At 37.9% G+C, this 13,811-nt stretch overlaps 1 protein-coding gene across 2 annotated transcripts; it reads right to left on the bottom strand.

Annotated features, from left to right (window-relative positions):
• Positions 1 to 4,872: 4,872 nt before the first annotated feature.
• On the bottom strand, positions 4,873 to 12,518 carry LOC107738291 (AN1-type zinc finger protein 5-like). 2 transcript variants are annotated; one of them, XM_016550011.1, is made up of 6 exons: positions 12,347 to 12,518; positions 9,985 to 10,143; positions 9,481 to 9,580; positions 9,238 to 9,341; positions 6,390 to 6,521; positions 4,873 to 6,300 (listed from the first exon to the last, which is right to left on the bottom strand). In XM_016550011.1, exons 2-6 carry the CDS (start codon positions 10,139 to 10,141, stop codon positions 6,152 to 6,154), a joined length of 642 nt encoding a protein of 213 aa, XP_016405497.1. In that variant the 5' UTR covers positions 10,142 to 10,143; positions 12,347 to 12,518; the 3' UTR covers positions 4,873 to 6,151. The 2 variants fall into 2 exon arrangements, with proteins under 2 accessions (XP_016405497.1, XP_016405496.1); XM_016550010.1 differs by lacking the exon at positions 12,347 to 12,518 and adding an exon at positions 11,170 to 11,399.
• Positions 12,519 to 13,811: the final 1,293 nt, after the last annotated feature.

The following is a 13,811-nucleotide window of genomic DNA, read 5'->3' as shown; positions in this document are numbered from 1 at the left end:
TTTAAGTTGTTTAGGTATATTTATTTATTTATTTTTGATCGCTTGTTTCATGATAATACACTGCAAAACAGGTATGTGTGACATCTCTCACACACACACACGCACACACACAGCTCTCATCAGAGGCTCTTAGCTGTCTGTCTCACCTGTCCTTACTGTTTATGAGAGTTCTCAAGTAGGAACACAGCTCTCGATTACATTTGCTTCATGCCCACTACATACAACAAACAAGTTCTAATTTAGTAGCAGATAGTCATTTATTCATGCTTCTAGACTAGTTCTCAATGTTTTTGAACTGAAATTGAGTGGTCAGCATTTCAAGCGTTGACAGCAGTGTCCCTTCAGTATGAAATGCTATACATCTAAAATAATTTTAAACAGCATCTTTTCTAATTGTAAGTTTTATACACGAGTTAAGAGACTATGTGGAATTGTTATACTCAAAAATAGTGATTTGTCACACTACAGGACTATTTAAAGGAACTGTAATAAAGTGACATCTAAAATTATGCACTTTCCCTTATACATTTATATATATATTTTAACAAAATCTTGAAAAGTTTGTCCATGTTAGGGTTAAAATGAGCCCACCCTCAAAAACAGCGGATTGTTCCCCCAACATACACACAACTTTACATATTAAATAATGTATACAGTTATTTATATCATTCATATATGTCAGCTGCCGATTAATTGGCAAAATAATTGATAACCACATGGAGGCGCTAAGAGACTGTGTTTTACACTGCAGCTCTCACTCCAGTCTACTGCCTTACAGCGATGATGTCTCAATTAGGTAATCACTATTAGCAAAGAAAAAACATCAATTATGATGTGCTTCAGTGAGTGTGAGTCATATTTGACTCATATTTTCACAATATACTCATATTTGACTCACATTTTATATTAAAATAAAAAATACCAGTAAACATGATTTACATTGTATATGATTAATTTGTTAGTATTGTAGATTATTCTTTTTTTTTTTTTTTCAAATGATCTGAAACATTTTTATGCATTATTATTTTATGCCATGCAAGCTTGTATCTTTTTCAGCTGAAGTTTGTTGCACCACAATGCCAACATTCCAGTTCTGAACTCTCTGTCAGTCAGGTCTGTCTTGTGTGTTTGGAAAATAATCTGAACACATTGCAAATCTTGCTTATGACTAATCAGGAGACAGAAGCCATGAACCTCCAACATATATTTAATTGGGTGTAATTACAGACATTTTTACAAACCAAAACAACCGCATTCACAGAAGAAAATGTAAGGGACACATTCTTTGCTATATATTCTTGCTGATAAGAACTGGGAAAATGCCCCTCTTAAGAAGTAACTCATGGAATTACTGAATAATAACCCCATGTATTATATTAAACCCCTTAACTGTCACCGTCCCACCTGTGGGACGCTTGGCACTCTTTTTTTTTTTTTTGTCCTTTTTGATTCATCAAATCTTATTAAAGGAATAGTTCACCCAAAAAGAGTTTATTTCTTCATTGGAACAGATTTAGAGAAATACATCACTTGGAAATGTTTTGGACTTGTTTGTGCTTGTAAACAATGCTTGACCTGTGCATATTTCTCTCTGATTCAGACTAGATGACTTTTCACTGGAGAAAGCAATATTATGTATCATGGAACGTTATTTTAGCTGGACGAAATGGCTTGGAGTTAAAAACATCTTAATGATGGTTTTGTTTCTTACTATGCAGCTTTTCACTTCACAAGATGTTAATTGATGGACTGGACTGGAGTCATGAAGATTACTTGTGGATTTTTGTGATGTTTTTATCAGCTGTTTGGACTCTTATTCTGACACTGCAGAGGATCTATTGGTGAGCAAGCGATTTAATGCTAAAATTTTCCAAATCTATTCTGATAAAGAAACAAACTCATCTACATCTCGGGTGGCCTGAGGATGAGTACATTTTCATCAAATTTTAATTTTTGGGTGAGCTATCCCTTTAAATACAAAAATAATAGCAAAATGAAATGAACCTCAAAACTGTCTGCTTTTGCGCTCTAGCACAAGGGCTTGAACCACAGACATCTAGCAAACAGCATAAGTGTCTCAGAGCGAGAGAGAAGCAGAAGTGAGGGAGAACGTATAAACATGGGAGTGAAAGACAGAGGCACACAGTTGGGAGAGAGACGAACGCGCTGACAATGAGACAGAGGCATGAGTAAAGCGCATGTGAGTGGGCGGAGCCTCGCACACAGACGCGGTGGAAGCATGTGAATGGAGAATGAGGTGAGCCTGTGTCATATGCAGTGACGTCATAATACCAATCTAAACCCCGCCCCCTTCCTGCCGCCTCTTAGAATTGCTGGATCAGTCTGGCTGGGAGTTTCCTGGCTAGGCCACACATGGTACATTAAATATTTGTGACAGGCATACATAAGCACTTAACAACACAGTCAATCTTATCTGACCAATCATTTTGACCATAAAATAGTTTAATAGGGTGTAGGAAGATGATTGACTCCTTGTGTAAAAAATTCAATGAGTCAAAGAGGTTCCCATACCTGTCATAATCCCCTCTCTTCATGTAATCTGACTGACTGACTGAATGAACTTCCTGTGTGATCTACCCTGAGGTAGCCTACACAAGCAGCTTTGTGAGCCACACCCAGACACACAAGTTAAAGGGTGATTTTACTCTGCACTGTTAACTGATTACCATCTTCCTGGCTAGCCTCAAGGAACAAAAGCTTGGTACACACGAAACAGCGCGGGAACATTACGGTAAAATTGAGAAAGGGAAAACATTTAAGTTTGGAGTTTCCTATGAACTGAGAATTGTGTAGGATTGGAGTGTTTACTTGTGCGTGGTATTGTTAGGTCGAGAGAGATTGTGTGAGATCAGGGGTGGAACTCACTGCCCTAATTCACTGCATCTGTCATAATCTGGTTGCACCGGCCGTTCTAGTTCATTGTACACAGTTTTAAAATAAATAAATACATACAACAACAAAAAAAACTAACCTCACTAAAACTGAAAAGCTAAGTTTGCTACCTTAAAATTATCTTCACACTTTTTCTATCACTTTGAATGGAGAAATTCAAGATGGAACTGTGGAAACATTCTGAAATTGAGCAGAAATGACACATTTATCATTTCAGGATTTTAAACTTGAAACAAGAAAACATATGCCAATGGGGTAAGAAATAGACTTATTTCAAAGTGAAAATCTGTTTTTCTTACTTCACTGGCAGATTTTTTTCTTATTATTTTAAGCATAAACTTAGTTAACTTTGATACATTTTTCAGAAAACAAGGTTTAATATCATAGGTCATGTTTCGTCACAAGTAAATGTTTCTTGATTTAAGAATGTTTAGGTATTTATACTGGAAAACAAGACAAAATACTGATTAAGAAAATCACTTTTTGCAGTGAGCATTTTTATTAGCCATCAATATACCTTTTACATTTATTTGTAATTGTCGATGAATAGTTTTGTAATATATGTTATATTTGTATTTCTTAATATTTTTGAACTTGTCATTTACATGACCATTTAAATCAGGGATTCCTTTTTTTGTCATCTGAACCCCTTTTGGCCTAAAATATTTTCTTGAAGTACACCCTGAGATTTTAATAATTGAATAATAATAATTTCAATAATTTAACCTCTCATTCACATGTTCACGGTTCTTTGATGCCACTTAATGACATACAGGTAAACAATTTTTTTTTTAACTTTTTAAAAAAAATTAAATTTTTTGATTGAATTAATTATTAGTCAATTTAAAGCTTTTCAACAAATTTAAATGATTTTAAAACGACTTAAATGAGTTTTTCAAAAATTCTGAAAATAAATAAATATTACATTTCCTTCCCGTTTTAAGTATTTCCACCTCCCTCTCAAGATTTCCCAAAACCTAAATTTTCCTTCTTATGACCATGATGCCCATTCACGTTTCATTCCTTTAAAACTCTTTCTTTAAACTCCTGTCTCATGGTTGTGAGCCTTGCCCTCTTCTCCTCAGCCGAACTCACGACTGAGAAGCCAATTTACAGCCTGTAACTCACACAAGGTTTAATGTGGGAAGAACAAGCTGAACTCTATGTGAGAACCCATCTGCTCCCCTGCTGAACAATTTTTATGTCCTGCCTTTAATGCAGCCACAGGTCATTACTTTTACTTGTGATACAGAGTTCTAAGCCACAGTTTTTCCGATCAGCTCTCCTGTTCAACTATGCCTCAATATACCTCTTTGTATCCTTGGTTGCCCCTCCCTCTGACGCCTGCCTACATTCTGTGGCGTAGGCATCTGCCCTCAACATCTGTCACCACCCGTCACTGCGATGTCATCCACCCAGACCGGCTTAACGCCCAGCCCCCTCTGTACACATACAGAGAGCGGGCCGCAGATGCTGACTAGTCAAGAGTATGACAATAACACCAAATGACTGGACAGTGATTCAAAAAGATTTTCCTTTAAGGGACAGAGATGTACTTTGAAGACAACACAGGAAAAGTATATCTGAATATCCTGCGTGCTTGATTGAGGGTGACACTGAGGGTACACACCAGCTGTTGTCATTCCTTAGAGGGTGACACACCGTCTCCAGATGTCTGGCAGGATTGTCAAATCTGCTTTGGTTGCGAGTACAGAAGTGCTAAAGGTGGTCAGGACAGCTGCCGTGAAAACAGGATGTCTTTGCGTCAGCAGCCGGGACAGGTGTGCGAAACAAACGACATCTGAAAAATCATTCGGCTGTCAGGAAATCTACAATTTGGGCCTTCTGCTGTGTGTTATTCAGTATAAGAACGCCTACAAATTACTCACTTAAAAACAATTAACTGCATGACGTCATGGAATTTCCCCCAAAATGGCAACAGAACAACATGACTGTATATTTTCTCTCTGTATATTTTTTTATTTACAATACTTTTTTCTTTAATGCCAGGTAAAAGGATTAAATGCAATACATAAATATGAACACAATAAGGTTTTTTTCATACAAATTTGAATATAACTAAAGGCTGAAATTAAACCTCAAACAGATACACACTCTCAACAGATACATCTTTTTTCTTTTTCTTTTTTTTTAGGAAACCTCACTCCCTACAGACGAAAAGACATTTATACACACAATACATGCACTCGGACTCGCTTACATTAACATATGCAGACACAAAAAAATGACAGGTGCATTGTGGGTGCATTTTAAAACAAACAAAAAGAACAATGTTTCACAGAATCAGGTCTGACTTTATGCCTATACTATTGCGGTGTTATGAATGCACTGACTAAAGGAGGGTTAGCTCATCTCGCTTTGACAACAGGAAGAAGGCCTTGTGCGCAAATTTCCCTCGTGCGCACAAGTACGCTCACACGGAAACAGACTGTACCACCTTACAGTCTTATCAAAAAGTCACACATAATTAACACGAATAAAACTCCCAGGCATCTGAAACTCTAAAATGCAGAATGGATGTTATTGGTTCTAGAATGTGGGAAAAGAGTTGTCTACAACAGACGAATAATGAAAAAAAGAATTCTGATGAATCTCAACCTTTCATTCAAAAACAAAGAAAAGGTATGATGTCACAGTAGCAAGTTCACATTCTAAAATGATTCTAAATAAACGGTATTAACTGGGCGGCCTCACGTTCCAACTGGTTTTGCTAGAACAGACGGTAATGACAAACTGCAGTTTAACAGACCAATACATGCTGCACACATCACCGGGTAGAGCTTTGACACACCTCTTAAAAATCCAGCGTCATTCATGATAACAAGTCAAAGGCTGAAACCTACTTACTCAGAAACTACACGGCCACATTTTGGCACAGAGTATCTGCCACTCTCATTGCATGAGGGCGGGAACAGGCAAAAAAAAAAAATAAAATAAAATAATAATAAAAGCTCAAATTTCCTGAAAGGTGTACTATGCTTTAGTAAACAAAAGCATATGCGAGAATAACTAGCATTAAACACCACGGAGAGGACAAAAAACAAAACGGAAAGAAATTAATACCTATTAGACAACCAAAATCTGTCAAGATCGTTCATGCATGAGCCTCAGACGGAACAGTTCTCTCGTTTTCTTTTTAAGGTGATGGAAAAACACAAGTCCGTTTTTCAAGTCGTCCATTTTATCCACCAATGTTCTTGGAGAAAGCGGGTAAAGCTTATATTCTCTGGATCTTATCAGCCACCACTACGGGATTCTCCTTTCGGATCTTCGCAGCAGCTTCAGCCTTGTAATCGTACGTGCAGTTGTGCTTGTCTGAGTACCGGTGAATTCCACAGAACAGATTACCACATCGACAGTCAAAACCTGTAAAACAAAAGAAAACATAAGACCTCTGTTCATAGACACACACATATATCACACTAATATCAGAATGACAAATCAATGAGCCTCACCTGTTAGGCCGACTCTTTTACGGCAGGTAAAGCATCTATTTTTCTTAGGTTTGGAGGATTCTGGACCCTTGCCCTCGTCACTGCCCTGAGCCACAGGGATGGGGGAGTAGGAGGAGGTGGGCTGTGTTATGACTGTGGGAAGAATGGAGAGAAAATTGATTCAACTGAAACTGTTGCACTGTGGCATGGGTGGATTCTGAAAGCAGTCGGAGACCGATTTCGGAGTATGGTCGCAATTTTATAGGGCTGTTCCCTAAAACAGGCTCTGCCACAAACCCCCAAAGTCCTCATTTCTGCCAGAACGAAGTTCTTAACGCTGCATGAATTTAGGACTGTCATTAGTAAACAGCTCACACTAAAACTGGAGCAGGCCCCAAAGACAGCTTTGTTTGCAGCAAAGTCCATTTTAGTACAAAGAAGAACTGAAAAAATAGAGCTTAAACTCTGAATGCCCAACCACCACAAACTTGATAGTGCTTCCTTTGACACTCACATTGTAGACGTATGGTCTTATAAATAAACACTCCTTGCATACTTTAATGGTGATAATAAGTAATAAAACAGATAAAGGAGAGGTCATCTTGCTTCCTGCTGTAGCTGCAAAAATTTGAATATTGAATAGTTTTGGTCTATCGACATTCGTCAGGCATTTTTGAAAAATCCTATTACTGACATTAGAAATCCCCCCTGCAATAAAGCAACAAGATAGTGCACTGTTGTTTGTTTTAACAAACTTATTTTAACGGCTGCACACTTAAGATGATAAAATATATGATTATTTACATTCACCAATTTTAATAAAGTCTGGTGAGAAATCATGAAATCAATTGCAATTATTTTATTCTATTAACAGCATTCATTTTAAACAGTAAGAAACTACATATAGTTTTGTGAAAAATGTTATTAAATATATCTGATTAAACTTTATAAAAAGTAAATATTTTCCAGATAATATTTTAACTATTTATGACACTATTTACACTATATACATTTTTATACATAGTATTTATACATGAATTATATATATATATTAGTGGTCGACCGATATCGTTTTTTTGACAGCCGATGCCGATATCTTAGAGAGCAGGGTGGCCGATGGCTGATATAAAGTCGATATATATAAGTATATTTTTTATTTTAATTATAATTTTATTTATTTTAATTAAAGTTTGAGAAACTTGAAATAATTTGAAAATTAATTATATTAAAAATAAATGTGTAAAATAAACATACTTATACGTTATACTTTAGATGACAACTTCCTGATTTTTCAGGAACAGTATTTTTCACAAATAAAGAAATATTTTAAAATATATTGAAAAACTTATCGGCCGATGCCGATATTTGAAAAATGCCAAATATCGGCCAATATATCAGCCTTGGCGATATATCGGTCGACCACTAATATATATATATATATATAGTAGAAAAGTGGGTTTCACTGCCCACCTTCTGGACATAGAACTGTCCGAGCTGTTATTCAAAAAAGAAAAATGGTCCGACTCACAGATGCACTATGGTGCAATGGTGGTGTTTATTTACAGCGAAGTAGCGTGAAACAACCACAAAGTGCAAAGCATTTACAAGTGCTGAAGAAAAAAAAAAATACATAAAGTAACAAAAAAGTATATCCTACCAACACAAAAGAAAACATACTCCAAAAATATATACACGTATCCACAATATACTTTACAGGTGTTGATTTGTTCGTGGCACTATAGTAGCTCACTCACTCATTCAGCCTACCGAGAGACCAAGTCTCAACAATTTGGGCGCTCTTTTAAAGACCAGGCTCCTCCCCTATAGGAGCTTACCAATAACAGGAGAGTATGATAAATGTATTCACATATAAAAAAAACATATACTACAAACATATTACCATATGTGACAACAACATTCAAATCAGAAAGATAAGGATATAAAACATTCACAAGTGATCACTCTAAACATGTACAAACAATAACGTTCTCCCCCTGAGGATTAAATAGTTTGGTCGGCTTCCGGTGTCGGCAGGAGGTGTCTATAGCGGTATAAACGTGCTGAGCACTCTGCGCTCGTATTTGCCGCTGCCTCCTCCGACCCGTAATCTGACAACACTCAACATGTAACAGGTATGGCATACAATATAACACAATCCAATAACGTAACTAAACGTTTACCATAAACTTACAATGTATGAATGTCCGAGTATGTATTTTGGCCGGGAAATAATGCATGAACGAATGTAATGTCTGTGAGTATAGAATGCCGTGTGTACCCGCCTATCTATAACGAAAGCAAAGCAGAGGGAAAAGGAATGTAAGTGGAGGTTAACGTGTGTGCCAGTGCAATTTCACCGCCAGATCAGGTCCCCTTTTTAACATACACATATATATATATATATATATATATATATATATACACACACAGAACGTGAGTCCATCGCAAATGAATCGTCATGTTTGATGGTCCTTGACATGAAATAGTTTGAAACACTAAAGACTAAACAAGTTAGACTAAACAAGGGGCTTTGTGTTTCTACATTAAAATTTATTTGATAGAATGCCGGGTGTACCCGCCTATCTATAACGAAAGCAAAGCAGAGGGAAAAGGAATGTAAGTGGAGGTTAACGTGTGTGCCAGTGCAATTTCACCGCCAGATCAGGTCCCCTTTTTAACATACACATATATATATATATATATATATATATACACACACAGAACGTGAGTCCATCGCAAATGAATCGTCATGTTTGATGGTCCTTGACATGAAATAGTTTGAAACACTAAAGACTAAACAAGTTAGACTAAACAAGGGGCTTTGTGTTTCTACATTAAAATTTATTTGATCATATTTCATTGCAATTACCTGGTTCAGAAGCCTTAGCTTTAGGAGACAGGGCCTTTTCCTCTCTAGAAATGCTCATTTCTGTCATCTGTTGTGTGACTGGTAAGGAGGTGGAAGGAATACTTCTGTAAAAACAAACAGGTGGGGGTTTATGCACTGGCTTTTCTTGAAACACCGGAGATCATTCAAACGTCAAGCAGCTGAACATAGAATGCATTCTTTCTCATTCTGAGGTTTAACAACAAACACACGTGAAGTACTCACTCTCTCATGGTATCTGTGCTGGGTGCAGGTGAAGATTCTGCTTTGTTTATGCTGGCTTCTAGTCTCTGTATAGCAGAGGCCTCTGCTGAGGGGCTGCCAGCTGGTCCAACAGAACACAAAGACACAAATCACAAACAGTGCACAGGTGCAGCTGTGCTACACTATACAAAAGACCTGTGACACAAAACAGTGCTGCCTACAAAACATGTGCAGCTTATCATTACAATTTCTCAGGGAAGACCCAACATTGAGATCAAGAAAAGGATTAAGTTCTAAAACAGCTCAGAATAACATGCTGTCACTGGGTGCTGGTGGTTCTGAAATGCTTTGCAAGCAGTAACCATGGACTGTTATTGCTGTAGCAACTATATCACCGTCTCCAAGAGATACAATGAATGAGAACCCTTATATCATAGTTTAACCATGTTGTTTGTGTGGTCTGTAACCACAGAGAGCTCTATCTGGGAGGTTAGTCAAACAGGTTAATGTTTCAGTGTGACTTACCCATGGGGCTCATGGGACTGCGATCACTGCTTTGCTGTCTGTTTAAGTGCTCCTTATAGCACACCGAGCACATGCCATTGGTCCTGGGGTTGCCATAGAAACCACAGCCTGTGGTACACAGTATAGGCACAGGACTCTGGTTTGTCTCTTGGGCCATTGCTAATATGTCACAAAAGAAAATGGAGACAGAACAAGAGTGGTCTTGTTAACAATGACAGCATTGTGTTTGGCTTACAAGCACATGCAATGAGTAGAGGAGATCATTGTTTTTAAGTTTTTGTTTTACGTTTAGCTCGTAAATGTAGCTACTTGTAGCGAGCAAGTTAATGAGGTATAGATATTTTAAGCTATTGATATCAGATTGGGACTGTTGTCGACAGACATGAAAAAGTGGTATTGAGCTATTCCTAGTATGTGTTACATTCTTTTAGTTTGTCCATTTTGTTTAGTTGTACTTTAATGTTTATTTTTGTACCTAATGGTGCTATATAAAGTATATATATATATATATATATATAAATAAAAGGAACCAATTGAAAGTTGTATTAGATTGAAAAAGACAGTTGACAACAAGCAAGTGTAGACTACTTAAACAATACTAACATTCTAAATTAACATACTCTGTAAAGAAATAAAGAATTCTTACTTTTCCTAAAAGCAAAGTACATACTATTATTAGTAATACCTCTGTATTGTCATGTGACCGCAATATGGCGGCACCCATGAGGGGAACCCACTCAATGTAGAATAAAAGAGCTTTTTCTAGAAAACTGTCTTTATCTTATGTAAATGTACATAATTGTAATTACATTTCACAAAACTATGATTCATTTCTTCATGTGTAGAATTTTCAATTATCAAAAAGTTTCCTTGTGCACCTTTAAAGCTCAAGGGTTTAAACTTCGTTAAGTATCTAAGCGTGGACACACCGAAAACCCTATAATTAAAAAAACCTTGTTTAATCTCAGCCAAAAATAAGACAAGCTCCACAGCCACCCTCATCAGGACAGAGTAATTACACTCAAGTCAACCGACTGACCGGACTAATACCGAGTTCTGCTGTATCTATTCTAAACCACATCCAAACGGAACTGAACTCGCTTCTAATCCGTCTGTCTGTATCTCTAAATAAAGTCTACACATTAAACAGCACGACACAGACTCTCCCACCCAACCATGACTAACCAAACGAGTGGGTGTCGAGCGTGATATGCAATTTCAGGAGGCAATAAAGATGAGACATTAAGCCTACATCTCTAATCTGTCATTTTAAGCAAAAGAAGCCCAAAAGCTGTTAGGACTGTGTTCACGAGTTCAACCATGCGAGTCAAGGCACCGACACCAGCTGATAGACACCACCGATCAATAACAGGACACTCCATCTCTAGTGCTAGTCGATGCTGGCGGTTAACATAACTTCAAACCACCACTCACCCGAGAATTACAGGTCATTTAACCGTCTACATGAAGATGAAGTGGATGTGTCTCAAAACCTGGCGAGCTTACTATCTAGACAGCATTTTTGGGGCATCATAAGCGCTTGGGTATCTAGGTAGTCAGCTTACTTCTGCCGAATCTCACAGACAAATAAAGTGGGTGGATTTGAGAGAACAGAATGAACCAGAACGGCGAGCAAAAGCCAAAAATACCAAGACATAAAATATCATGACACATCCAAACGCAAACATCGCGACTACAGAGCAGCACTGGCTTTGTTTAATCTTCCTTCTTTGTCCTTTTGCTCCAGGATTTCCTCCCTAGACAGACAATATGTCCTTTGAAGAAGCCCGAAACAAAAAGCTAACTGGCTTAGCCAGCTGTTCGTCTGAGTAACTAGTATCATACAGCACGAAAACGCAAACAACTAAACGAGATTTCCTTGAATTTATACAGGCAGGCACGGTCGAACAATAAACAACCCACAGCACAAGGAAGATAATCCGTTGGGTTATGTGTCTGCTTCAAAGCCATTTCTGAATTTATAAAATTAAGAACAGAAATCGCAAATCGATTTATAATTATAAAAAGGCGAAGAAAAGTTGGCGATTGTCCGTGTCTGTGTTTTGTGACCGGGCGAGTCACTTTCTGGGGCTTGTGATGTTCATGAAGGTGCTGCTGCTGACAACTTGGAACACTTTGTTTTTTTAGAGACCCCACCCGTCGAACAAAAAAAAACTCTATACATCGAATAACCCTGGCGTTAGATCCGAGCTAGCGGTTTAACCCGGCGTGCTACACGTCCTGAATCGGTAATCGTTAATCGCTTCCTTTTTCGGGGTCAGCCAGTCTTTCCGTGACCACATCGTCAAACCTTTCGCGATTATCGCCTAAATAAAATTCAAACAAACGTTGTAGCGCTTACCTTGAAGGCTTTTAAAATCTAATCGGTCGGGTTAAGGAACGGGAGCTCTTCGAAAAGGAGTTTGTCTTCCTCCCGAGGCTTTGTCGGTAATGTAAATAAGTAAATTCCTCTCCCGTCCTCTCCTGAGCTCTCTCTTCTTTCACTCTGTTTGTTTCCTTCTTTAGTAAAGGGGAGTGACTGATAGCGTCATCGCAGACAGGCAGGAGTTCATTGGTCATTCGACGCTCGTGGGCGGGGCGTGGTAGTCAGCACAATCCACTTTTTAAGGTTTGCCACCTACACTGATGACGAAGTCATACCTTCCTGATGAAAGTCTCCCAAGCCTGAAGACACCAACAACATCAACAGGCTCATGAAATGGAGTCTTGAAGATTTAGTAGCTATTTATTCTGTTATACTTGTGGTATTTTAATGTTTATTTCTTTCAACATTTACAAATCACCAATTTGTGTTATCTGTCCCACTCTGTTGTATCACAGCTCTTTTTGTTATTGGCACTACAACTTTTGGCATGTGTTGACACCCTATGGTTGACACTCTGATGCCATCTTTACACTGCAAAGGAAGCACAGGAACTGCTTCCGAAGTGGTGCTTTCACACAGACTGTAATGTTGCACAGAGGTGTCAGAAACACATTTACGTAGGAATTCCAATTGCGGAAATAATATTATGAAATTGAGGTTGTAGATAGGAAAAGAATAATGTTGAAAGATAAAAAGAATTAATGAAAATATGACTTAGAAATAAATAAGTATATTCAACAACAAAGTTTGAGGCCTACTCAGAGCAGCCTGTGTATAAAGGTGTCTTGTATACATTGTCCACTGAGGAACTCTTGAGATATTTCCATTCATTTTATCATCTCTGTGCCTGGAAATGCTGACAACTTATAGTGTCAGTCAGCAAACTCCCACATGTACAAACCCACAAGCCTTTGAGCTGGAGTGAGAGAGATTCCTTTCAATAGTGTAACCCAACTCAGTGTATCCTGAGGGTGGCTTTGCACATGAGCAAAGGCAGAAGCTGCCTGGTTGTTTCTAAGAAGAGTTTGAAGTGGAGGAAGGGGACGAGTTTAAAAACGGCAAATTTAAGGAAAATAAACCTGCCTGAACTAGTTTGAATGTGGTTTGTCTCACTGTATGTGTTGTTTGCATGCATGTGTTGTGTGTGCAAACATACTGTACAAGGGAATGGCTTAATCTATGGCATGTTTTGCCTTTAAACTGATGTTTTTGGTCTGTCATTGCTTAGATGTCCCAGCCCATGTCAAACATGAGAACAAGGCAAACAAACACCATGTTATTTTGCATTTTTTATTGCAATGCATAGATAACAGTAGGTCACCCTATTCAGGCCAAAAATGTTGCCTTATCTGCATGCATTCTTGAGCTTACAGAACCTCGCTGCATTTACATTATGCACTTCACAGAAGCTTTCAAATGTCCATTTTGTGTATATGTCAGT

Source organism: Sinocyclocheilus rhinocerous, unplaced genomic scaffold, assembly GCF_001515625.1.
Source record: "Sinocyclocheilus rhinocerous isolate Xijiao unplaced genomic scaffold, SAMN03320098_v1.1 scaffold1998, whole genome shotgun sequence".
NCBI classification, from domain to species: domain Eukaryota; kingdom Metazoa; phylum Chordata; class Actinopteri; order Cypriniformes; family Cyprinidae; genus Sinocyclocheilus; species Sinocyclocheilus rhinocerous.
This window is presented reverse-complemented; position numbering and strand designations above follow the sequence as displayed.